The sequence below is a fragment of the Macaca fascicularis genome, chromosome 14 (assembly GCF_037993035.2).
Source record: "Macaca fascicularis isolate 582-1 chromosome 14, T2T-MFA8v1.1".
In the NCBI taxonomy this organism is placed as follows: domain Eukaryota; kingdom Metazoa; phylum Chordata; class Mammalia; order Primates; family Cercopithecidae; genus Macaca; species Macaca fascicularis.
Window position 1 is genome coordinate 56,736,972 of NC_088388.1, and position 26,249 is coordinate 56,763,220.

Here is a 26,249-nt window from a genome sequence, read left to right on the forward strand (position 1 = left end):
TGAGGGATGGTGAACCCCTGAGCCCAGGCAATGGGCACGGAGGAAGAGAATGGTTTTAAGAGATAGTAAGAAGGCAGAATTTTCGTAATTGTTCAGATGTGCTGGGGAGGGATATCATGGAGTCCCAGATGACCACCAAACCTCTGACTTGGCGTTCACAGGATGGTGGTGCTCTTGTCTAAAGGAGACAGCGCTTGAGAAGGAGCAGGTTTGAGGAAGATGAGCTCCATTTTTTTGTTTGTTTGTTTTGGACAGTTGGCAGAGCTAGCTGAGGTTTTATTTTGGGGGAAAAAAAGCAACAATTGAATTGTTTTGTAGCTGGAAGCATGAGCAAGGGGGGTGCCTCAAGCAGTAAACTCCCTCAGCAGGTGGGCTGAGGGCTAGGGCTGACCCTCAGGTGGGTCTCCTGTTCCTGTGCTCCAATGCACAGTGGCTTCCCCCACAGGCCCTGGGGCAGCTGCAGCAGGGGCAGGCTGGTAGGGGCTGCCGTGGCCATTCACTTGGGCAGGACATCTGAGGACTCGGACACCAGCTTCCCATGTCGTGTTTCCACCTTCTTCACAACCACGGCCCTGGAGGAGCTGGCACGGCTGAAGGAGCTGGAGCCTCCACCAAAGCCAAAGCTGGAGTCCAGGCTGTAGCTGAGGCCAGGGCTTGTGAGGTGCCCATAGGCCGAGCTCAGCCCATCTGAGAAGCCACTGGTGGTCTTCAGATGGATACTCATGTTCTGCATCCCAGACCCCAGCCAGCTCTCCTTGCCCTCCAGAAGCTTCCTGTAGGTGGCGATCTTGATGTCCAGGGCCAGCTTGATGTTCTTCAGCTCCTGGTGCTCCATGGCACAGCTGCCGCACCATGTCCCGCTTGGCCCACTACAGGGCGCCTCTAGCTCAACAGCTTTGTGTTGGCATCCTTAACAGCCAGCTCCCCACACTGCTCAGCATCTGTGATGGCGGCCTCCAGGGAAGCCCTCTGGCCTTTGAGGCCCTCAGTCTCAGCCTGGAGCTGGCTGATGTTCCTGTTAATCTCAGAGAGCTCCATCTTTGCATAATGCAGGTCATTCCCGTGCTTCCCAGCCAGCGTCTGCAGCTCCTCATACTTGATCTGGTGCATGCCCTCAGCCTCAGCCCAGCTGTGGTTGGTGATCTCCTTGTACTGTGCCTTGACCTCAGGGATGATGCTGTCCATGTCCAGGGAGTGGCTGTTGTCCATGGACAGCACCACAGAAGTGTCCGAGATCTGGGACTGCAGCTCCCGGATCTCCTCTTCATACAGCTGCCTGAGGAAGTCGATCTCATCAATCAGCCCTTCCAGGTGAGACTCCAGCTCTACCTTGTTCATGTTAGCTTCAGCCACATCCTTCTCGATGAGGACAAATTCATTCTCCATCTCGGTACTCTTATTGATCTCATCCTCATACTTGTTCTTGAAGTCCTCTACCAGCTCCTGCATGTTGCCAAGCTTCAGCTTCTCCTGGCCCAGAGTGTCCAGCTGCCACCGAAAGTTGTTGATGTGGCTCTCGAACATGCTGTCCATGTTGCTCTGAGCTGTCTTCTGCTGCTGCAGGAGGTTCCACTTGGCCTCCAGCATCTTGTTCTGCTGCTCCAGGGACCGCACCTTCTCGATGAAGGAGGCAAACTTGTTGTAGAGGGTCTTGATCTGCTCCTTCTCCTGGGTGTGCACAGCCTGGATGTTGGGGTTCACCTCCAAGGGGACTCAGCAGGTTCTGGCTAACCATGATGGCTGTGATGACCCCCATACCACTGGCCCCACCAAAGCGTCCACCCAGACCCGTGGAGGTGCCCAGGCCACCCTGGAAGCTGCTGCTGCTGCCTACTCAGGAGAAGCTCCAGGAGCTGATACGGGCACTGGGCCTGCTCATGTAGGAGTGGCTGCTTAAGGCCTAGGGGCCAGAGGTGGACACCTTGTAGGACTTCTGGGTCACTCTGATAGACATGGTGGAGGCAGGAGTGGAGGCAGGTGGCCTGAACCAGGCAGAGATTCGAGAAGGAGCAGAGAAGCTGCTTCTAGGTCGTGAGCTTCCTTTTGAACATGATGAATTGGAGGGATCTAGGGGAGATCAAGGTGGTATCTAGTAGGCAACTGGATACATGGGATTGAACCAAGGGGATAAATCCAGGCTGGAGATTGATGTTATGGAATCAAGGGAATGAGCAAACCATCCAGGGAGAGGATGTAGAAAGAGGATTCCTAGAAGATGGTGGAGAAGGCATTTCCTGAGAGGTAGGAGGAAAACCAGAAGTTTGCCTGCCACAATGACAACCAAGGGTAGGGAGAGTTTCCACCAGGGAGAAGCAGTCCACATTTCAGAGGCTGCTGGGGGGCACTGAATGGTGTCCCGTGAGTGCAGAGTGGCACCTACTTATGTGTAGTTCAGGGGTACACACAGCCGGCCACTACCAGGCTTTCTTCCGCCTCCTCAGAGGCCCACACCAGTGAGACTGGGCTGGCTGGGCTGCCTCTCCGCACCCTTGAGACCTGGTTCATGGTCTCTCAGCCTGTGGAAAGGAGACAGGGAGAGGAAGAGGGAGCTTTAGCCTCAGTCCAGGAACCCTGTCTGAGGCCTTTCTGAGAAGTTTGTGGGGACCTCAGCGGGCCAGTAGAGGGCAGCCTACAGCCAGAGTAGAGCCAACCAAGTCCCTCCTGACACCAAAAACACTGACATTTGGACACAGTTTTCCCCTGGAGCCTTCCCCCTATGGAAATTCCCAGTTGTAAGCCATATTGACTTTAATCTCAAGTGTCAGAAAGGTTGCCCAGGAGTCTCGGAGCCAACAGCTGAAAGCATGTTTGTAAGGATGTCAGGGCAAACAAAATAGGATACAGAACATTTTTTGAGATCTGTGCCAGTGGTGGACTTTTCTGGAAAACATGACAAAAGCTGACCCTCTTAGGCAAAAAGGCGCTGAGTCTTATCAGTATTAATTTGTGTCCTTACTGAAAGATCAAGTTAGGGAAAGGTAAAGGGGAAGAACAGCACATGTGTGATTTCTTCACCAGGCACAAGGGCACTGTAGGAGGCTCCCCCCAGAGTTTAATGGACAGCTTTATGTATTTATATGCTTTGACTGGAGCTAAAGAGGTCTGTGCCACACAATGGGCAGTTTCTAGTTGGATTTTAAAAGAAATAACTTTGATCATTTCAAAAGCAATGAAGCCTGATGCAGCGGAGAGAAAAGAAGGCAGTAATTTATGGCTACCATTAAGGACACAAAGACAAAGGCAGAGAGAACGTTTCACTAACTGCAGATTTACAAATGTGTAAAAACCACCCTTATGACCAGAAATAGCTGAGTGTCTCTCTCAGCACCAAACAAAAGGGAGTGGGAGGGAGGTGCAGACAGAAAGAGGGATGCAACCTGCCTGTCTTCACTGAAAAGGTCAAAAGAAAAACAACTACAGAAAAGTTGTTTTCTCAGATAGCTCCATCAAGCAGCTGCACTAGCCACAGCCCAAAGAGGCGGGCTTAGCCTGGGCCCCGTGGGCGTGTTCAGGGGCCGGGGTGGCAAACGATGGGTGCTGAGGGTGCAGAGGCTGGGAGCTCTGGGCTGTGGATAGGCCCCAAGAAGACACAAGTGTTTTTGTGTATGAGCTAGGTGGGGATTTTTTGGTGACATCTATTTTTTTTCTGATCTCCAAAGGAATGGTGTGTGTGTGCGCGCGCGCGTGCATATATACATATGTGTATGTATATATTCACAGGAGAAAATTGAATAAATATGAAGAAGCTCAGTGAAGAACATTACTATCCCTGAGTGTGATGTTTAGTTGCCTCTCGAAATTGTTACTATATTTGTTCCTGGAGTGATATTGAGTGTACTGGGCTCCAGCCTTCCGTGGCGTGGGTGATATGAGAAGACCCTGTGTGTACCTGTTACCTTGCAAGGACTGTCTTGCATGGAGGGCCAGGTGTCAGGCACTGCCTGTATTTGCAACTGGCCAGACCTGATGTTTATGAGTTCAGGTGATCATAAATGCCACCTGTACTCCGGACAAAGTCGGAGCTGTCTGTTGTCCCTGGTGGCTCACCTTTGATCTCTAGCCCCCTTCCCCTTAGGCTGCCTTGAGAGATACATAAGTAGCTTGCAGGGATTCTAGGCCCAGCGTGCCCCACAGTAGGACAAGTGGACCAGTGCCCTCGGGGCTGTGGAATGGAGGATCCGAGAGGGCCTGGGGTTTGGGCAGTGTGGAGAAGGGTGCAGAGGGTGTGCTGGGGTGGGCAGAGAAGCCAGGGTCACCTTCTCCATTCAAAGAGCTGTTTTCCCGAATTGGAAGTCACCCCCACTCCCTTCCACTCCCACCTCCCACATGGAGCGCCCCAAGATAGCTTTGGGGTTTGGGGACTGTACTGAACACTTTCTGGGCGCCCTCTGCCCGAATATTTCAATCTAGAAAGGTTGTTTGTCCTCACAAGAAGGCCTGGGTCGAGCTGTAGGACACTGGAACAGGCGGGGCACTGAGGGCTCCGAGCGCTGGAGCGGAGCGGGGCTGCGGGGGGCAGCGGTCTGGGGGCCTGGGCTGCGCGGGGCGCGGGGCACAGTGCTGCCGACCCTGCCTGGCTGACAGCAGCGCTCGGGCCACCGGGGCCGCGCCCCCTCCGCCCGGGGCCGGGGAGGGGTCGGGAGGAGGCCGGGCGGGGCGGCACTGCCCCCGCCTGCGCCTCCCGCCCCGGCCCTGGAAGGACCGTGTGAAAATGAGGCCGGGGCTCGGGGGGCGGGCGGGGCCGGGCCGGGGGTGGCGGCGGCAGCGGGCTGGGCGCCCGCACACACCTCCCCGCGCCGCCGCCGCCGCCGCCGCCGCCACCACCGCCCGCACTCCGCCGCCTCTGCCCGCAGCCGCTGAGCCATCCATGGGGGTCGCGGGCTGTAACCGTCCCGGGGTGGCCCAGGCGGTGTTGCTGCTGCTGCTGCCACCACTGCTGCTGGCGGGGGCCGTCCCGCCGGGCGGGCGCCGTGCCGCTGGGCCGCCGGAGGGTGAGTGTCCGGCCGCGGGGGGCGCACCTGGCACAGTGGGCAGGGCCGGGTAGGGTGTCTAGGTCCCCGGCGGGGCCAGAGCCGGGCGTGCGGGGCCCGAGGCTGGCGGCTGCAGCTCCGCGGGGGCCTCCGCTCCCCCGGGGACCTCACCCGCCGGCCTGGCCAAGGCGCCACGACCGCTGTGGCCCTGAGTCCTGCGGCCCGGCCTCGGATCCGGAGCTGCTGACAGTTCCCGCCCGGTCCGGACGCCTCCAGAGCGCCTGCTAGTCAGACCGTCACCGGCGAGTAGGCAGGAGGGTGCTGACCCGGGCCTCGGGGTCCCGCGCCTCAGTGTAGGCGGGGAAACTGAGGGCCGGGCCGGGCACATCCGCGAGGCCGTGGCAGCTTTGCCCTTTCTTTCTTTGGGGGCCAGGAAGTTCTGCTGCTGGCTTCGGGGTGGGCTCCAGAGACTTTTCTATCAGCGGAACAGCGCCTGTTCTCATCTGGGAATTACCCTGAAGCAGCAACAAGCCTAGGTTTTCAGCAGAGAACTCTGGTTTCCAGAGAGGACTCTTGACGTGCTGTGCTAACTGGACTTGCAATACTTTCAAAATGCTTTTGTTTTTAATTAACATCCTGGAGCAGTGTCAACCCAGGAAACACTTCCGCCAAGGCGGGTTTCCAGGTTGAGACGATGGGCAGGGGTGGGAGTGCGGGGGGCCGGCCGTGGGGACACCATCCCCGCTTCGCAGAATCTGAGAGCCTGGGATGAAATCTGCTCCATTCGCAGAATCTGAGAGCCTGGGATGAAATCTGCTCCAATCCCGGGGCAGGCTTCCCCCAGATACTCCAAACCAGCGGGGTGCAATCTTTTGGCTTCCCTGGGCCACAATGGAAGAAGAAGAATTCTCTTGGGCCACACATAAAATATACTAACACAAACGATAGCTGATGAGCAAAACAAACAAACAAAAACTCATAATGTTTTAAGAAAGTTTACAAATTTGCGTTGGGCGGCGTTCAAAGCTGTCCTGGGCTGCATGTAGCCCACAGGCTGTGTTGGACAAGCTTGCTCTAAGCCCTGAGAAAGCTGACAGACACCTGCTTGGCTTTCAGAGTTTTTCTGTCCGTTTGGTCCTTTCCTCCTTTAGCAGACATGTATGTACTGTTGCCTACTCACGTGCCAGGTACTGCACTGGCTTGGCATAAGGGGCACAGATGCAGTCTGTTGTCAAGACATTGTCTAGTGGAGAGGAAGGAAAACATTAACCCTGCCTGATGTGTACCATGCAAAGCCATACATATACTAGCACTGGTGAGGGCACCTACACTGGGGGTCATGGCAGGCTTCCTGGAGGAGGTGGATTTGAGTTAAGTCCTGAAGGCCAGTAGGTGATGGTGGGGGTAATTTCACCTAGAGGGTACAGGCTGTTCCTGGAAACAGCGGCCCAGAAACAGGGTGGTTTATCCCAGGGATCCCAAGCAGTTGTAGCTTGTGAGGAGTGAAGTGGGGTGGGCTGGTGGGGATGATGCCAGACAGGACCGAGGCCAGATCACACATGGCCTGGGAGCCTGTACCAGGTGTCAGCTGTGCTCTTTTGCAGATGTAGATGAGTGTGCCCAAGGGCTAGATGACTGCCATGCCAACGCCCTGTGTCAGAACACACCCACCTCCTACAAGTGCTCCTGCAAGCCTGGCTACCAAGGGGAAGGCAGGGAGTGTGAGGGTAAGTGCCTTGGGGACCATGTGGGGGGACTGCAGGGAAGCTCCTACCTCCTTAGCTCTTGCAGTGGCCACTTAACATTGGTAAAAGTGCTGCCCCTCCTCTCCCTTTCCCCCAGCCCCTGAATCACATCACCTGCTCTCTGAAATGCTTTTCAGATCTTGGACTGGAAACATTAGGTCTTCCCCAGAGTTGCTCACACAGTTTTATCTGGCTCTGAAATGTCCTTTTGTCTAGCTTCTGGAAAAGAAAAGAGATGTGTTAGTATCTTTGGGTCCCACTCGGTTTTGGGGCAGAAAGTAAACAGCTATGCTGATCAGGAGAGCCATACCTGCCAGAGTAGGGCTGATCCTGCACCTCCCTGGGGCAGTTTGTAACTTTGCCCTGAAGTCTGAGTGCTAGAGTCCTGCCCTTCCCTTCCAGCTCAGGAGGCTCCATCCTGTCTATGGCTTTGGCCACAATGTTTGGCATTGCGACAGGCCAAGCTTCAGAGTACACCAAGGGCCTTCCTTGTTTGGAGTTACAGGTTCACTCTGGAGAGATGTGTACAGAGGGACATTTTAGCCCATAGAGCTGCAGGTCTGAGAACCTGTAGTTTGGACTCTGCCATTTTATATTCTGGACTAGAATCATGAACTGTGAAGTTCAGAGCTGGCCAGAGAGTAGACACTCGAGGCTGTCCCTGGAGATGGAAATCATGACACATTGGAGCTGACTGGGCTGTTCACGTAGCTCTGGGCCAATCCTATTACTCATTTTACAGATGGGGACATTGAGGGCCAGAGGACTTGTGTCCATGATCACACTATTCGCCTGCAAGTGAAAGAAAGTCAGGTCTTCACTCCCAGCTCTGTCTCCAGCCCCACGTTTCTCATATTTACTCAGCCTGCTGCTGTCCCTCTTTGGATGGGTGAGAAATCCCACTGTCTATAGTCATCCCGTGCAGGAAGAAGTTAGATGAGGAGCACTGAACTTATCTCTGAGTATCCGTCCTTGCTCCTGGACTCAACCTTGACAAGTATGTTGGTGGCCCCTTCCTCTTCGAGAGGTTTTAAACTCTTTAGAACTTGGGCTTAACTCCCACAGGAATTGATCTTTTGAATACTTGCAGGATCTAAAGCTATATAATGAGTAAGAAAGTTCCCTCCTAGTCTCTTTCCACTTTGAAAAACATTAACTTCTTTAGATGAGGAGGAAAACTTTTTTGAGACAGAGCTTTGCTCTTGTCGCCCAGGCTGGAGTGCAATGGTGCGATCTCGGCTCACTGAAGCCTCCTTATCCCCAGCCAGGAGTGCGAGACCAAGCAATTCTCCTGCCTCAGCCTCCCAAGTAGCTGGGATTACAGGTGCCTGCCACCACGTCCAGCTAATTTTTGTATTTTTAGGAGAGATGGGGTTTCACCATGTTGGCCAGGCTGGTCTCAAACTCCTGACCTCAGGTAACCCACTGGCCTCGGCCTCCCAAAGTGCTGGGATTACAGGCATGAGCCACAAGAGGAGGAAAACTTTTAATGAGTGTCTATTCTAGTGCCATTTAATGGCCTAGTGTTCAGACCCTGATATTTCAAACCAATCTGTTTCATACTGTGGCCTCTGAGTAATAAAGATTCTAAATATTGGAACAGTGTGTAATGCCCAGCGGTACCTGGTATGTGGTAGACACTCAATAAACATTCTTATTTTTGAATAAGTGATTGTGTAAGATGGGCTCAGTCACTAGCACCTTGACACAAAGTCTTTTCCAACAAATAGACAAACCCGCAAATGAAATATCTAGATACAGAATATACAGATGACCAAATAGGTAAGTGACTGTCAGATGCTTTTGCAGTGTTGTAGCAATGATCCGATCCTCCCTACCCACTCATCTCCTTGTCTTAGCATAGCTGAGACAAGAGATGGGATTTTTAAAATGAACTTTGTTACAAAGGAAGGGAAGACCAAAAGAAAATATAGATAGCAAATATGAATAACAGGTGGGATTATGACAGGCAAGTTTGGATCTGGTGACATCCCTTAGGAAATCATTCAGGGAGCTCCCCTTTGCACATGAGGAGTGAGGCTCCCGCTGTTCCCATCAGAGAAGGTGTGCTCCTGGTCAGGTGCATAGCAAGTGGGATTGGGGATCCATCCATGAAGTAGCGCTCTCTCTCTCTCTCTCTCTCTCTCTCTGTTTCTTCCCCATCCCCCGCCCCATTTCATGGGAGGCCAAAAGGCTGTCTCTCCCCAAAACATTTATCTGCTGATTCCTCCATACCACACACTCTTGGTATTAAATATTCTATTTGCTGTACTGTAATTCACCCATGTTGGTACCCTGCTTTGGAAAAAAATATTCACTTCTTTACTATGTGGATAACTCACGTCCTCCAGTTGCTGTGTGCTCTCAGGTGGCACAAAACCATGCCACTAACTTTATTTAGATAAAGTACACTTCTAGTAAATGATGTTAAATGACAATTGGCAAGAGTTTCCTTACTCTTGGCTTTTGAGTTGAATATATTTCAAATGAAATTGAATTGCTAACAGTTTATAGTTGATTGTTAAAAGTCTATTATTTAGTTTAAAATAACTAACGATTGGCATTGTGCCATATATATATGTTTATTTATTTTTAAATGATATGTGATTGTTATAAAAAGTCAAATAATATAAAATGTGTAAAATAAAAAATTAAAGAGCCTCCCATCCATTTATCCACAGATAGTCATTGTTAACAGTGAGCATACATCCTTTGTACTGTCATTTTGAACCCAAACCCTAGAAGAATTTGATCTTTTGAATATTTGTGGTATTTACAATACTAGTAAGTAAGGATGTCCCTCTTTTTTTTTTTTTTTTTTGAGATGGAGTCTTGCTCTGTCACCCAGGCTGGAGTGCAGTGGTGCAATCTTGGCTCACCACACTACAACCTCCACCTCCCGGGTTCAAGCAATTCCCTGCCTCAACCTCCCTAGTAGCTGGAATTACAGGCATGCACCACCATGCCCGGCTAATTCTTGTATTTATTAGAGATGGGGTTTCACCATGTTGGCCAGGCTGATCTCAAACTCCTGACCTCAGATAATCCACCTACCTCGGTCTCCCAGGTGGGATTACAGGCGTGAGCCACCGCGCCTGGCCAGGGTGTCCCTCTTAGTTTGGATTTCTTGGTATAGGAGTACAGAAATGGAAATTTTCTCCCAAGAAGGAAAAGGAGAGGAAATGAGAATTGTAAGGATTCAAAAATGTAGATATACAAAGATGTAACTCCTTTATCCATTTCTTGGCCTATTAATTTGTAAGCCTCTTGGGACCAACCTATGGTATTATTTGGGTTGTGATTATTGCCAGCTTCACTACTCATATTTAAGTTTAGGGATAAGAACCAGGTTTACTCAGAGTAGCTAGAATTTTATCCTCCATAAAGTTTTCTTCTGCCAAAATGTTGGAGAAATGTGTGAGCCCTGAATAAGTGGGTTTAAAAATAATGTGATTCAGACGTTGCTTTAGATGATCTTTTATTCTAAATGATCTTTGCTTATTTGCTTATTTATTATATGGTTCTTACTTCTCAGTTTGAGGAATTGAATTGGCTCATGCTTGTAATCCTAGCACTTTGGGCAGCTGAGGCAGGAGGATACCTTGAACTCAAGAGTTTAAGACCAGCCTGGGCAACATAGTGAGACCTTCTCTCTACTAAAAGTCAAAATAATTAGCTGAGTGTAGTGGTGCGTGCCTGTAGTACCAGCTACTCCAGAGGCTGAGGTGGGAGGATCACTTGAGCCCAGGAAGTGGAGGTTGCGGTGAGCTGTGATTGCTCCACTGCACTCCACCTGGGCAACAGAGCAAGACACTCTGCCTTAAAAAAAGAAAAAAAAGAAGAAAGAGATTGAATCAAGTTTAACAGGGATGAATCTAAAGTTGGCCTTTGTACAAGATACTGTATTTTTCTTTTCTTTTTTAATTTTTTAATTTTTGAGACAGAGTCTCTCTTTGTCACCCAGGCTGGAGTACAGTGGCGTGATCTTGGCTCACTGCAACCTCCGCCTCCCAGGTTCAAGCGATTCTCCTGCCTTAGCCTCCTGAGTAGCTGGGACTACAGGCGCCCGCCACCACGCCCGGCTAATTTTTGTATTTTTAGTAAAGACGGGTTTCACTGTGTTTAGCCACGATGGTCTCTATCTCCTGACTTCGTGATCCGCCTGCCTTGGCCTCCCAAAGTTCTGGGATTACAGGCATGAACCAGCGCACCCAGCCTGTATTTTTATTTTTTAAAAACTTTTTATTTGGAAATAATTTTAGATTTCAGAAAAGTTGCAAAAATAGTGCAGAGTTCATATGTGTATATATAGGCCCTTCATTCATCTTACCCTAATGTTGGCAACTTACATAACTATAGTACAATTATCAAAACCAGGAAATCAACACTTGCATAATGCTATTAAGTAAACTACAAACTTTATTCAAATTTCACCATTTTCCCCTACCATTCTTTTTCTGTTTCAGAATCCAAGTAAAGTCCCACATTAGATTTAGCAGTTGTGTCTCTTTTCTCCTCCAGTCCGTGACAGTTCCTCAGTCTTTCCTGACATTGACATTTTTGATGAATACTGCTCACTTCATTTGTGTTATGTCATTATAAGAATTGATATGAGACCAGGTGCAGTGGCTCATGCTTGTAATCCAAACACTTTGAGATGCCAAGTGGGGAGGCTTACATGAGGCTAGGAGTGTGAGACAAGCCTGGGCAACATAGCGAGATGCCTGTCTCTAAAAAAAAAAAAAAATTGCTGGTGTAGTGGTGTGTGCCTGTAGTCCCTGCTACTCAGGAGGCTGAGGCAGGTGGATCACTTGAACCCAGGAGTTTGCAGTGAGCTATGATGGAACCACTGCACTCCAGCCTGGGCGACAAAATGAGACACTGTCTCAAAAAACAATAATTGATATTAGAGAATGTCTTGTATTTTTTCATGATAAAACTGAGGTGATGAATTTTTGCCCTGGCTGCTGCAGAGGTGCTGTTGTGTCCTTTTCAGCGTAGCACATCATGGGCACATGACGTCAACATGCCCCATTCCTGATGATGTTAATCTTGATTGCCTGAGCAAGATGGTATTTACTGGGTTTCTCTGCTGCAAAATTACTACTTTTTTTTTTTTTTTTTGCCCTTTGCAATAGATACATTTCTTAGGGGAGATACTTTGAGGCCAATATCCTGTTTCTCCTCAAGTCTTCATCTACTGATGTTAGCATCCAACTGTGGATTTTGCCTGCAATGTGTGTCTCCTGGTAATTTTGCATTTCTTGAATTCCTTAAACATCTATTAATTGAAATTATTCTGTAAGGAAGATCTCTCCCTCTTCCCCACTTATTTATTAATTTATACCACTATGTACTCATGCATATTTACTTTATTACATCTATATTTATTTTTGGCTCAAATTGTTTGCTTTAGCCATTGGAAGCTCCCCCCCACATTGTCAACTGTGTCATTTTGACATCCCTTTTTTGAGGACTTCCTAACTTTCTGGTACAACAATATGCTCATCTTATAGCTTCTCCTGCCTAGGCCTGGAATCAACCACTTCTCCAAGAAACTCTGATTCCTTTTACTGGGAAGTGGTCTATAGAAGCCAAGATCTGGATGCTTGGTGTTGTCATTGCTACTGGGGTGTCATCATTCCTAGCTGGGAAATACATGTATGCATACTCACCCATACATATACATATATCTATATTTATTCCTTTTATTTATTCATCTGTATACATATTAAAAACAATTAGTTACACTGATACTTTGGATTCCAAACCAATACCACAAGATTCATTCTATTCTGTCTTCGCTTATTTGTAACTTTCTCCAACAGTGAGAAATCTGGCGCTCATTATCTGTAATGTGTTTACCTCTTTGTTCAGTCCTAATACACAGGTAAAGTATTCACAGAATTACGAGTCCATAACCCTGTGAGTAAAACAGATTTGCTAACTAGAGTACAATATTTACTAGAATCTATAGCATGCAGCTATTTTTGTTTTTAGCCTTAAAGCATCCAAGCAAGGTGTTGTTTTTCACAGTGTTATTTAGGGCAATACTTTTCTTCCCTGTCCCCTTCAGTATGGTTATGCTATTAGTTTATAATACATTAGGTTCATTTGTTTCTTTTTGTATTCCATTTTTATTCACTTCCATCCCCTCCTTCCATGCATTTCCCTTATTCCTTAAACATCTATTAATTGTATGTATACAATTAATTGTATACGTATTAATCTATGTGTATGTATGTATATGTTACTTGTGTGTATTAATTGTATACATATAATCTATGTGTATGTATACATTACTTGTATGTATTGTATGTATTAATAAACATACAATTAATACATACAAGTAACGTATACATACATACACATAGATTATATGTACGTATGTATGTATGCATGCATATATGTAAAACATCACCATGGTTCCAAGAGTCAAAAATATACCAAAAGGTATACTCAGAGAAGTGTCACTCCCTTCTTATTCCTGTTCCCCTCCTCATTCTTTCCACCCTTTCCCCGTGCCCTGTGGGTCACCAACCTCTGTAGTTTCTGGTTTTTCCTTTCTATATTTATTTTGCACTGTAAGCAGATAAATGTATGCTTTCTTTTTAACAACTTTACTGAGGTGTAATTAACATACTATAATATTCACCAATTTTAATTGTACAAGTCAGTGATTTTTAGTAAATCAGCTGAATTGTGCAACCATCACCATAATACAAATATTTTCCTCATCTCAGTAGTATTCCTCATGTTCTTGTACAGCGAATCCTCATTCCCAGTCCCAACCTCAAGCAACCAGTAATCTACTCTCCGTATCTGTATATTTGCCTTTTCTGGACATTTCATGTAAGTGGAATCATACAATATGCTATCTTTTGTGTTGGATTCTTTCACTTAGCAAAATGCTTTTGAGGTTTGTCCATGTGGTAGCTTATATCAGTATTTCATTCATTTTTATCATTGAATGGTATTCTATTGAATGAATATACCTTTTTTTTTTTTTTTTGGCCCATTTATCAGTTAATAGGCATTTTGGTTTTTTCTACTCTGGGGCTATTATAAATAATACTGCTGTGAATACTTGCATGAAAGCCTTTGTATAGACATATATTTTCATTTCTTCTGGGTATATACCTAAGAGTGGGATTGCTGGGTATTTGTGTTTAACTTTTTAAGAAACTGCCAAAGAGATAATTTCTTGGATATCACACCAAAGCCACATACAACAAAAGATAAAGTAGACAAATCAGACTTCATGAAAATTTTAAAGTTTTGTACATCAAATGACAATATCAACAGAATATAAAGGCAACTCACAGAATAGGTGAAAATATTTGCAAATCATATATCTTAAAAGGGATTAATATCCAGAATATGTAGAGAATTCTTAATGTTCAACACTAAAAATCAAATACCCAATTAAGAAATGGGCAAAATATTTGAACAGACATTTCAGCTAAGATGATATGCAAATAGACAACAAGCCCATGAAAAGATGTTCAACATCTCTAATGATTAGGGAAATGCAAATCAAAACTACAAATGGGAGATACTATTCATATCCATTAGGATGGTTACTATCAAAAAAATAGAAAATAATAAATGTTGGTGAGGATGTGGAAAAATTGGAAGCTTTGTGCACTATTGGTGGGAATGTAAAATGGTGTAGCCACTGTGGAAAACAGTGTGGAAGTTCCTAAAAAAATTAAAAATAAAATTACCATAGGACCCAGCAATTCCCCTTCTGGGTATATACCCAAGAGTGGAAAGCAGGGTCTTGAGGAGATGTTTGTATGCCCATGCTCGTAGCATTATTTACAGTGACCAAGAGGTGGAAGCAACCCAAGTGTCCATTGACAGATGAGCAGATAAGCAAAATGTGTTATGTACAAAATAATGGCTTTGGTTTTTATGTTTTGAGATGGGATCTTGCTATGTTGCTCAGGCTAGTCTCAAACTCCTGGGCTCAAGTGATCCTCTCATGTCAGCCTCCCAAGTGGCTGAGATTACAGACGTGATGTAATGGAATATTGGCCTTAAAAAAGGAAATCCTGTCACATGCTACAACATGGTGGAATCTTGAGAACATTATGCTAAGTGAAACAAGCCAGTCACAAAAAGACAAATACTGTTTGATTCTACATATATGAGATACTTAGAGTAGTCAAAATCATAGAGTCAGAAAGTAGAATGGTGGTTGTTGGGGCCTGAGGAGAGAGAGGGAAGAGGAAATGAGGAGTTATTGTTAAATGGGCATAGAGTTTCAATTCAGACAAAAAGAGTTAGGAAGATGAATGGTGGTGATGATTTCACAACATTATGATTGTTTTAATTATATCCAACTGTACATTTACAGAAAGAAAAGAAAAGATACTGCCAAACTGTTGTCCAAAGTGGCTATGCCATTTTACATACCCATCAACATCCTGTCAACAATGTATGTGTTCCCATTTCTCCACATCCTTGTCAACATTTGTTATTGTCTGTCTTTTTAATTATTACCATTCTAGTGAGTGTGAAATGGTATCTCATTGTGGTTTTAATTTGCATTTCCCTAATAACTAATGATGTTGAGCATTTTTTCATGTGCTTATTGGCCATTTGCATATCATCATAGCTGAGATGTCTATTCGAATATTTTGCCCATTTTAAAATTAGGCTGTTTATCTTCTTATTGAGTTGTAAGAGTTCTTTTTCAGTTCTTCATAAGGTATGTGATTTGCAAATATTTTCTACCAATCTGTGGCTTGTCTTCATTTTCTTAACGATACCGTTTGAAAAGCAAAAGTTCTTAATTTTGATAAACTCCAGTTTATTAATTTAAAAAATTGTGATTGTGTGTTTGGTATTATATCAAAGAAATTTTAACCTCATCCAATGTCCTAAAGATTTTTCTCTTTTTCTCCTTTTTTTTTTTTTGAGATAGGGTCTTGCTCTGTCACCCAGGCTGGAGGACAGTGGTGCGATCTTGGCTCACTGCAGTCTCAATGTCCTGGGCTCAGGCAGTCCTCCTGCCTCAGCCTCCCAAGCAGCTGGGACTACAGGCGTGCACCACCACACCCAGCTAATTTTGTTTATTTTTTGTAGCGATGGGGGTCTCACTATGTTGCCCAGGCCAGCAACTCCTGGGCTCAACTGATCCTCCTGGCTTAGGCTCCCAAAGTGCACCCAAACATCATGCCCAGCCATCCCAATATCTTAAAGAGTTTTCTCACATATTTTTTCTGAAAAGCTTTATATTGTTAATGCTTACATTTGGATCCCTGATCCATTTTGAGTTGATTTTTGTGTATGGGATAAGATAAGGGTCTAAAATCATCTTTTTGAATATGGATATCCAATTAGCCCAGTGCCATTTGTTGAAAAGGCAAGCATTTATCCCAATGGATTACCTTAGTACTTTTGTTTAGAATCAAGTGGCCATAAGTAGAAGGATTTATTTGTGGACTCTCAGTTCTGTTCCATTGATCTATACATCTGTCTTTATGCCTGTACCATGCTGTCTTGATAACTGTAGGTTTATAGTAAGTTAAAGTCCCCCAAATTTGTTTGCCTTTTTCAAAATTGTTTTTGCTCTTCTAAGTCTTCTGTATTTCCATATAAATTTTACGGTAAGCTTGTCAAGTTCTGCAAAAAGTATCCTGAAATTGTGTGTGTTTTATATCTTCTTATTTCTTACATGAAGATAACATATTACAGATACTCTTTTAATTTTTATTTTTTTCATTTAATAGTATATCCTAGAAATTACTCCAAATCAGTTCCTAGAGATCTTCCTCATTCTCTCTCTCTCTTTTTTTTTTTAATAGCTGCATGGTAGTCCATGGAGTTGAGGTACCATAATTTATTAAACTATTCTTCTATGTATGGAAACTTAGTTTGTTTCCAGTATTTTGTCATTAGAAATAACACTGCAGTGAATAACCTTGTGCATATTTGTTTTCCTATTGTTAGAGATGTATTTTCAGGTAGATTTCTGGAAGTGGAATGGCTGGTTAAAAGGTAAGTGCATATGTTTTCACATCAAATAAATAGCACCTGTCTGGTTTACTTCTGTTTTATTCCTCAGACATCGATGAATGTGGAAATGAGCTCAATGGAGGCTGTGTCCATGACTGTTTGAATATTCCAGGCAATTATCGTTGCACTTGTTTTGATGGCTTCATGTTGGCTCATGATGGTCATAACTGTCTTGGTAAGGAAGGCATTTGGAAATGGCAATTCTCCTTCGCTCTCCCACCCCTTGCTTTCCCTTGGTGAAGACCTCCTCATGAAGACAAAAACGGGCTCAGAGCCTTGTGTTTTCTGCTTCCTTGGAAGTCAGACTCCGTGATAGAAAATGAGGTAAAATGTTTTAGTTTTATGTGATCATTCATAACATAAATCTTCTGTTAGTCCAAAGAGAGGGGTGACATTGTCATTACTATTTATTGACTTTCTAGCATTGACTTGTCACCTTTTAAGATCTTTGGTCTTGTGTTGAGAGTCCTGACTTATAACCATTTTTTTTCAATGTTGTAAGTGTTTCTATTTTAGAATTTGGAAAAACTCCTTGTCCTGAAGACTCCAAATGTGTGCTGGGGTTACAGCCAGCTAGACCCCCCTTTTTTTCTTGAAAAAGAGAGAAACTAAAACAGAAATCTTCCATGAACATCTTCCTAGTATTCCACAAAACAGAAACATCTGTTGGAGTTTTAGTCCCTGATTTAGAGACTACAAAGAGTGTTGTTTACATTCATTCCTTATGCCAGGAATAAAACAGAACTTAGAAGCAACTAGCAACTGCATGGGGTTGAGTGTTGGATAGTCTTAGAGGCTGCAGCACTCCTGGCAGGTAGGTATTTGTGGTTTGCTTTTTAAGGCTGGTATTAGTTGTACAGGAGAACATCACGGGAAAATATGGCATCAGCGTCCTTTGACACTCACGACCCTTCGTATGGATAACCTGCTGAGGTCTACTTGGCCAACTAAGGAGCAGTGGAGCCAGGCCCTGGCTCTGTGGGGACAGCGATTTGGACACCCCCTTATAGTGTGGTAGGAATGGCCCTTTGATTAAATGCTTTGAGATATGCATAAAAGGAACTAGAAAAAGTCCAGGCAGAACTTGTGTGTTGCATGTTGGGGCTCTGGAGTGGAGGAGAGATTATTTCCATTTGGGACTTAACCCTCATATGACCTTTATCCCATGTCAGTGTCACCTGGAGCTCCATCCTGATGGACTCTGTTATTTCCTGTCTGTGCCCTGTGTGAGAGATCAGGCTTTGGGTGACACATCACGTGACTTTCCAAGCCTGCAGCTGTCAGTAAGACTTGATTGCAGGCGAGGGAACCAGTAACCTTCTAGGCAGTGAGTACCACAAAAAGGCATATTTGAAAGACAATCATAAGAGCAGGAATCAATATTAATTAAAAACTCAGACAAATGAAATCACTTTCAGTGTGTGATTTGTTGGGAGGCATACCACATGGGTTGCTTTTTTTTTTTTTCCCATTTTTGGGGGGAAATTTCCCTTTGATTTGTCAACAAGGGTATTTGGAGGATGCATATCTGATGGCAGACTTCGTCATTACTGTGGTGCCGTAATCCACAGCCCGGGGTCGGGGAGAAGGATGAGGTTCCTAAGAGCAAGAAACATCCAGGGGCTAGGAATCTGGGCCAGGGCTGGTGGGCGGCTCTGAGTATCGGCCTGCTTGGAAACCCTGAAGGCAGAGTTTTTTCTTGCCTTTGCCAATAACACAGATATTATTAACACAGAGTATCTCCATTTCCCCTCTGTGGGATCTCTTTGTGGACTCAGTAGCAAGGATCTGCCTTGTGGAGAGACCTTGAGCATCTACTGAGTATTTCTGAAGGGGGTAAGGACTCTTTAAAAGGAAGGAACAAGAAAATGAAGTACATTTAGAAGAGTAGGACCAGCACACATAGACACTTCCCCACCATTCAGACTTGAAAGGGCTGAAAGTGGCAAGAAAGAAGCTCAGAGCCCTAATGTCTCCTGAGTTCTCTGGGATGACCCCTTCAATCTCCTCAGCCTCCTAACCACACATTAGCCACAAATATATTAGCTAGAAGACACAAGGTACAAACACCACTTAGCTTTGGCACTAAACACAGAGCACTTCAAGATCCTGAATGCCTGCAAGTCTGAAAAACGAAAGGCAGCTCTTCTATACAGCTCACCCCATCTGCATTCAGTTTATATTTTTGGAGTATCTGGGATCTCATCATAGCTATTTGGCTTTGTAGCAGTGGTTCTCAACCCTGGCCGCACACTGGAATCACCTGAGAAGCTTAAAAACCACCATCACCTAGACTTCATCCAAGACTGGCTCTGTCAGTATCTCTGGAGGTGGCATCCAGGCATCAGGGTTCTGACACATAGCCAGGGTTGGGAACCACTGTTTTATGGTCTGGAGAAGCTCACCAGCTTAGTGATAGATATCTGCGTACATGGACACACACTTTTGTATTTATCCAACCAGAGAGCATCGGCCAGCTAAATGACACACTTCTGATTGCTTTGGAGAAAAGAAATTGGGGGTTAAACGTGGGATGGGGGTGTGGCAGCTCAGAGGGGAGCACACCTTTACTCGCAGCCAATCCAGGAGTTGGTGTTCAGGGAGACTGACCTCTCCTACTCACCTTGAGTCTTGCTGTGGAACACCTAAGCCAGGTGTATTCCAGCACAGCTCATCCTCTGGAATGTGCTTCCTTCACCCTTTGGCATAGACAAGGGCAAGTTTGTTAGGCTTCAAGCGATGGCTTGAGTCCCATCAGTTTAGTCAGACATCTGCTCAGTAGTGTGGGAGGACAGATGACTATAAGATCTGAAGCTTGAAACCAGATAACAGATATTTAAATGTGAGGTGTTATTATTATTATTATTATTATGGATACACACAGGAGCTAGTGATTGGCACATGAGAAATTAGACTGGAGAAAATAAATTGCTTTTATATCAGCCTTTGAGCCTTTATTGTCTGAAACTTTTCTGGAAGTTTCTCTTCTTTGACTCGGGTGATGCTATCCTCTCCTGCTTGTTTGTTCATGCATTGAATAGTTAATGAGCACCTGCCGTCTTCCAGGGCTGTGCTAATTGAAATAAAAATCTCTGTCCTCAAGGAGTTTGCAGTCTAGTAGAGGTAGATGAGTAAAGGATTTTGAGGCTGCAAGTCAGTAAGTGTATCAATATAGCTGTGCACAGGGTATCACAGGCAGAGTGGGAGGAAGGCCCCCTAAGGCCACCCTGACAGTGTGGCAGAAGGCTTCCTCCCTCCCGACCTCTCTGCTGGCTCCTTCCCTAGAGGCTCTTGGGACTCCTGCCATCTCCTCTGCCTCCTCCCTGTGCTAGCTGTGGCTGTTGCAGATGCATGTGTGAAGCTGGACTCCCAGACTGCCCATTCTTCCCCTCCCTCTGTCCTGCTCTCAGCCGCCGCCTTGTATTCCTCAAAGTGAAAGGCCAGACTCTCTCCCCTACTCTAGTGGTTGCCAGCTGCTTCCCAAATTAAGTAGGCACTTCTTTGCCTGGTGTTCAGGATCCTGCAGTGTGACCACAGTCTGTCCTCCCAGCTGTATCTCCTGTAACCTCCCTCCATGTGCCCTATGCTCTAGCCAAATGGGCTGACCTACTGGTATCTGAATGTTCTCCATGCCTCCCAGCCTTTGTGCTACTGCTCACGCTGTCTTCCACCTATAATCGCTTCTCTCCTGATTTATAATTGGACAATTCTAAGGGCCCATCTTTTATTAGCTTATCCTTGATTCATCCTGATACCCCACGACCAGATGTGATTTCTTTCCTTTGCACCAGCTTTTACCTTATATCAGAATCATTTGTATACTTGTCTCTTGCTGAAGTGCATGCTCCTAGAGAGAAGGATTTTTTTTTTTTTTTTTTTTTAGATGGAGTTTCACTCTGAGGCCCATGCTGGAGTGCAATGGCATGATCTCGGTTCACTGCAACCTCCACCTGCCGGGTTCAAGTGATTCTCCTGCCTCAGCCTCCCAAATAGCTGGGATTACAGGCATGTGCTACCATGCCCAGCTAATTTTTGTGTTTTTAACAGAGATGGGGTTTCACCATGTTGGCCAGGCTGGTCTTGAATTCCTGACCTCAGGTGATCCACCTGCTTCAGCCTCCCAAAGTGCTGGGATTATAGGCGTGAGCCACCACACCTGGCTGAGGGAAGGAGTTTTATCTTCCTTATCTATATTTTGCTGTCTCCTCTAGCACCATGCTTTGGAAGGAGAAGGTGTTCAACAAATATTTACTGAGCTAATTGATCTTGTGTCCATGTGGTGGTCCTGGCCAAGTGAGCCCCAGACCCATAAGGACTGGGTAATTGTCTGTGGACCTCACTGGCTTTGATTCAGAAAGCTTCTGTGGTGCAGGGACGTGAAGAGGGACCTCATCTTTGCTTAGCAGGGCCCCTGAGCTGCTGGGTGAGGTGGGGCATTTGAAACAGTCACCAAAGCAGAGGCTAATCCCTCTCTCCCTCCAGATGTGGATGAATGCCTGGAGAACAATGGCGGCTGCCAGCACACCTGTGTCAACGTCATGGGGAGCTATGAGTGCTGCTGCAAGGAGGGGTTTTTCCTGAGTGACAATCAACACACCTGCATTCACCGTTCAGAAGGTACCTCTGCCCCACTGTGGATGGGGACGGAGTCACATCTGAGACCCCCTCCCTTGGCGCACACGCACACACACTGACTCTAGGGGGGAAGCACAGGGTATAGAAAGTCTGGAGGCCTGAGTCTAGATGCCACTGCCGGCTAACCGTGGGCAAGTTATTCGAACTTCAACTTCCTCACCTGGCAAAATAGGTGCACTGGACTGGGTGAGCACTGAGGTCCTTTCAAACTCTCACATTCTCTGATTCTAATCTTTACATAGAATACATTGCAAACATGACTAGATGTCTCAGGAGCAATATAGAGGATGATCTGCCAAGTTTTTCAAAAAGGTGCTGAAAACCACAGCACCAGTATGATCCTGCTCCCTGCTCTGGGTGGGCAGAGAGGAGGCTGGATCCTTCCCATTCAGACTTTCAATGAAGTGCCCTGCTTCCAGCCCCAAGCTAGATCTGGCCCTTCCATGGTTTGCATTTTTGAGCTCCGAGGGGCAGAAGGGCTCCTTCCCTGGACTCTCCGTGCTGTGGTTTCCTTCACCTATGTCACCATTTACCATTCCTCTGTAAATTTGCCAGAAACTCTTCTCTTCTGATGTCCTTCTTTTCATTCTCTTTGCTTTGAGTTTATACCTTTTTTCATTCTTCTGTTACTTAGTTGATTCTTGAGAGGAAGATGCATTAAGTACATGTGGCCAATCAGTTATTTTTAACTGAATGTCATCCTTTTAACTCTTCCCTGCTCTTTCTTAAGTTGAAGAGTCACATTTTGGTGGCTGTGTTTCTCTTGGAGTTGCATCTGCCTATTTTTAGGGGAAGAGCCCTAAATACTAGCCTATTAACCCCTTTGGCCATGTGCTGCTTATTCTTTCCCATTACTTAAGAATGAGGTCATTTTAAGTTCTTCTACTGCTTAATCACAAATTTGTAGATTGTTTTAATCCTGGTCTTGGTAACTTTTCAAGGGTTTCTTTATGGAAGATGATTTTTGTCTCATTTTCCAAGGATGGTGGCTCACACCTTATACCTAACTGGAATACCTGTTTGGGTACTAAGAAAAATCGTCAGAGGAATCCCCAGGGGCCAATGGATTTGATGGTTATCATCATCCGGAGTCTGCTCATTCTCAGTGTTTGGAGCAGGGAAGTCACACGCACTGGCTTTGATCAGGCAGATTTCTTATCTTGTACCAGGTGTGGCCCTTGATAAAGTAGCAGTTGGGTTTCATTTTCCTGCCAGGTTCTCTGGGGTCATTGGTGTGCCCTGCACTCTTGTCCGATGCAGGCCAAATTCGAGGTGGGAATGAATTAGGAGGCCAGTGGCACAGAGTGATCCAAATCTCAGGGCATCTCTCCTTTTGATTGCTCCCAGCTGCTTCCTGGCAAGTCACTTTGGCTTCTTCTGCAGGTGGCTGGGGAGGGATGTGGGACCTGCAGGTTAAAGCCATCGCTTGCGCCCTTGCAGTCTGGGTCCCACCCAGTTACAAAGCAGCTGGTAGCGATTAAGATCACCCCTTATCCTTGCACTTCCAGAGCCCTAGCTCAGTCCTGCAAACCCCTGGACTATTAGAGATACAGGCTCCTCATAACATAAGCAAATACAAATGCAGTTCCTTTCTGCAAACTGTGTTTTCTAAATTTTCTACAATTCAGACATTCTTGGATCCCCTGAAGAGTATTTAAAGTGAACATTTTTGCCTGGAACTAAAACCAAAATCCAAGAATTTGAGTTGTGGTCTGGAAGTGTTCTCTATGATTTTCTGTTGTGTTTCAACCTGACTGCTTGGCAAATTCATGGGAGTGTCAGCCAACGGATTATAGCAATTGGTAACGGAGAACCTTTGCATCCTAGCATTTTGATTCTTCAAATAGAACAGCCTGTAAAAAGTTTTCTTCTAGGATTTTCTCTTTGATGTGCACATTAAACTATGAAACTATAGGCTTAAAAACCCACAGCGGATACCTTAAAAGTGATTGAAAGAAGGCAACACAGGAAGCTAGTGTTTTCTATTGCTGTTGTTTTTAATAATTATTTACAAAATGTTCTTTAATATAGGGCATCGTAATCATTGACTCTGAGGGAAAGCTCAAGATATTGATTTTTTTTTTTTTTTTTATCCTTAGAGACTCCAAAGCTGTGATAAAGAGACTGTGTGTTTTCACCCATATAATGAGGGTAGGCTGGAGAGAAACACATCACCCCCGGCCTGCCTTTGTTCCTATTCATGGCTGCTCAGGCTCTCAGAATGAGAACTCCTCTTTTGTTTTGTGTGTTCTGAGAATATTTAGATGGTGTACTGATGCCTTTTCAGGGCGATGGGGAAGGTGTCAGGGTGGCAAAGTGGAGGCTGTGCTTTCGGCAGAGCCTGTTACCCGTTTTAGGTCACGCTTTCCTCCCAGTTCACACGGCATATTTTTATTGGGTTTCCAGAAATAATCTTCAGTGGGGCCCTGATCTTGGGGTGCACCAGAATGGGGGATTTCCAGTGTTTCTGAGCTGTTTCCCTTATGGTGAACAAACCGTCCTGGACGTGACAACCAGGCCAGTTTTGGAAAGAGCTAGGGCCATTTGCTGGGCTGCCTAGTTTGGAACAAATTAATGTGCTCTCCCCAGCAGTGGTCTTGCTTTAAGTCAGGGTGCTATGAAAGGCTTTGAGGTCACCTCTTGAAAAGCCATCAGCAATTCCAGAGCCATTTAAGTCTCTATTACCTCTTGGTAACTTCAGGTGTAGCTTGATGTGGTGGAACATCAGGTGGCAGCTTCTCTGTGTATCACAATGGCATCTGGCACACAGGCGTTCTTATGAAATATTTCTTGTGTAGGTGAATTACTCTGAGGCAGTAAAGATCACTTTGTAAAGGTCTTAACGGTCTTGTAAACAGAGTGGAAAAGCAGCAGCAGCTGGCCTGTTTGGGGGTGTACTTTCCAGGTGTTCCTGCCCCCATTTCTTGGGCACTGTTATATTTACACCTGAGCACTGGTTATTTCCCATGCTTTGCTGACCCAAGGACAAACACAACGCTTTCTGGGCCTTCTCAGAAAGACAGGACACTGCTTCTAGAGGCAGCTGTCACCTCCCACGCCATCTCAGTTCTGGGGAGCAAATCACATCTTCGGAAATTGCCAGTCAGAGCAAGAGAAAGTTTTCCACCAATCCAGTGCAAGTCTCTTTCTATGTTAATTGACAGCCACCCTTGGCATGGATGAATGAATCCCAGCAACCAGCAGACTCAGTGCTGGAGTGCAGACAGCTCATAACTGTCAGGCAAAAGAGCAAGAGGATTTTAAGAGAGACTCTTGAAAGTATGGGATATATTAACTCTTGCACTGTCTTTTGGAATGGGAATGGCATCTGTTTGTATTAAAACAATTGTTCCAGTTAAGCACAGTTTGACAGCTCTGGCATGGGAGCTGGAGAGAGAACTTTGACTTCATTAGAACCTGTTGGCTAAGGTTTTAGGGGCATAATATAGAAGAGTGTTGGATTCTAGAGAAGTGAAAGCAACCTTTTTGTACTCGTGTTGAAACCAGTGCCTTTCTAGCATTAGAGTGTCTCGTCAGTAGAGAGCCAATGACAACCAAGTCCCTACTCTCAGAGATGTTTTAGAGTTACATTGCACAAATGCAAAGAAGCAACATAGGAATAGGTAATTAATAATGCAGTATAAACTGAGCAGATGTCTTGAAAATACTGTAGGGTATGAAAAGAATTCCTTCAGGATGCTGGCAGGCAGCAGGATCTCGAAGAATTGGTTTTGAGATGAGGCAGAATGCTGGTAAACCACACGGGCAGTTACCTTGCTAGTGCCCCTCATGTAGATGTACGCCGGGCCCTGCGGGAACAGAAGCAGGTGTTCCCTGCCCACCATTGTACTACAAGGTTGAGCCTAATCGAAATTTACTGTATACCTCAAAAGAATTGTACAGCAGCTACCACACACATGAGCACACTCCCTCCTTCTCTCTCTGTCTTCTCTCTCCCTTGCTCTGTTCTTGTTGCTGTTGCTGTGTGATGCTGTCTGTCAGAGGCTTACGTCCTGAGGGAAGGACCAAGGGAGTGGCTGAGGGTGGTCACAGAAGACAGATCCCTGGGCATGTGACCCATATGAGGATGCCAAAATGCCGCAGTCACACTCACCTCTGAAGGGCAGGATTGGTGGGGGTAGAGAGGGGTGTTGAAATGTTTTGAAAATTATCTTCAAGAGTATGTGAAAAATTGAAAATCTTGATCATTCTATCTGCACATTTCTTAGGAGGATTCTCCTTTTCTCTTTACATTCTTGATCAGCTCTTGGGTAAAGACATGGCAGAGATAAGAGCATGAGTACCAGTTCCTGGGGTCAGCAGGCTCTGATCCTGCACCCAATAAAGAGCTCCAGTGTATTGGGAAGGCTCCCATCTCGTTAGGAGAGTTGAGACATCATATCTCTTGGGTGACAGAAGAAATTTTTCATGTCTATTAATTGGCCCAGGTTGACTTTAATGACATATACTTTTCAAATGTGGGGCTGATGGAGACCTAGGCAGACAGGTCTGTGGGCCACCCCTTAGCCCTTTGCCGCTCTCCCAGGTCTCAGGATTCTGACCACAGCCTAGTCACCTGTTACACACTGCTGTTTTTCAGAGGGCCTGAGCTGCATGAATAAGGATCACGGCTGTAGTCACATCTGCAAGGAGGCCCCAAGGGGCAGTGTCGCCTGTGAGTGCAGGCCTGGTTTTGAGCTGGCCAAGAACCAGAGAGACTGCATTTGTAAGTATGGGCAGGTGCACACCTGCCATGGGAACCATCGTATTCCACAGGCTGCCTTCTGTGGCCCAGTTCAGAAGCACCACCTCATGACACGGCTGCAGCAGCGGGGAAGACAGTTAGCACGGGATACTGACCTCTACCAAGTAC

The 26,249-nt window shown here is 45.9% G+C and overlaps 1 protein-coding gene and 1 pseudogene across 24 annotated transcripts in view; one reads left to right on the forward strand and one right to left on the reverse strand.

Moving 5' to 3' along the window:
• Positions 1–496: 496 nt before the first annotated feature.
• On the reverse strand, positions 497–2,055 carry LOC102116285 (keratin, type II cytoskeletal 8 pseudogene; annotated as a pseudogene).
• A 2,615-nt stretch (positions 2,056–4,670) lies between these two features.
• Positions 4,671–26,249, forward strand: part of SCUBE2 (signal peptide, CUB domain and EGF like domain containing 2) — a 76,314-nt gene continuing 54,735 nt past the window's right edge. For 10 of the 24 annotated variants that reach the window (XR_012423405.1, XR_012423407.1, XM_015435137.4 and 7 more), the window contains exons 1-6: positions 4,671–4,991; positions 6,575–6,697; positions 11,854–11,964; positions 16,791–16,916; positions 21,224–21,358; positions 25,977–26,102. Coding sequence is in view for 20 of the 24 variants with exons in the window: in XM_015435137.4 (XP_015290623.3) it covers positions 4,712–4,991; positions 6,575–6,697; positions 11,854–11,964; positions 16,791–16,916; positions 21,224–21,358; positions 25,977–26,102 (901 nt within the window). In the remaining 4 variants the exon portion in view is untranslated. Of the gene's footprint in view, positions 4,992–6,574; positions 6,698–11,853; positions 11,965–16,790; positions 17,066–21,223; positions 21,359–25,976; positions 26,103–26,249 lie in introns of those variants that run through there. The other 14 variants (XR_012423406.1, XM_045370353.3, XM_074014383.1 and 11 more) reach the window with 4 other exon arrangements.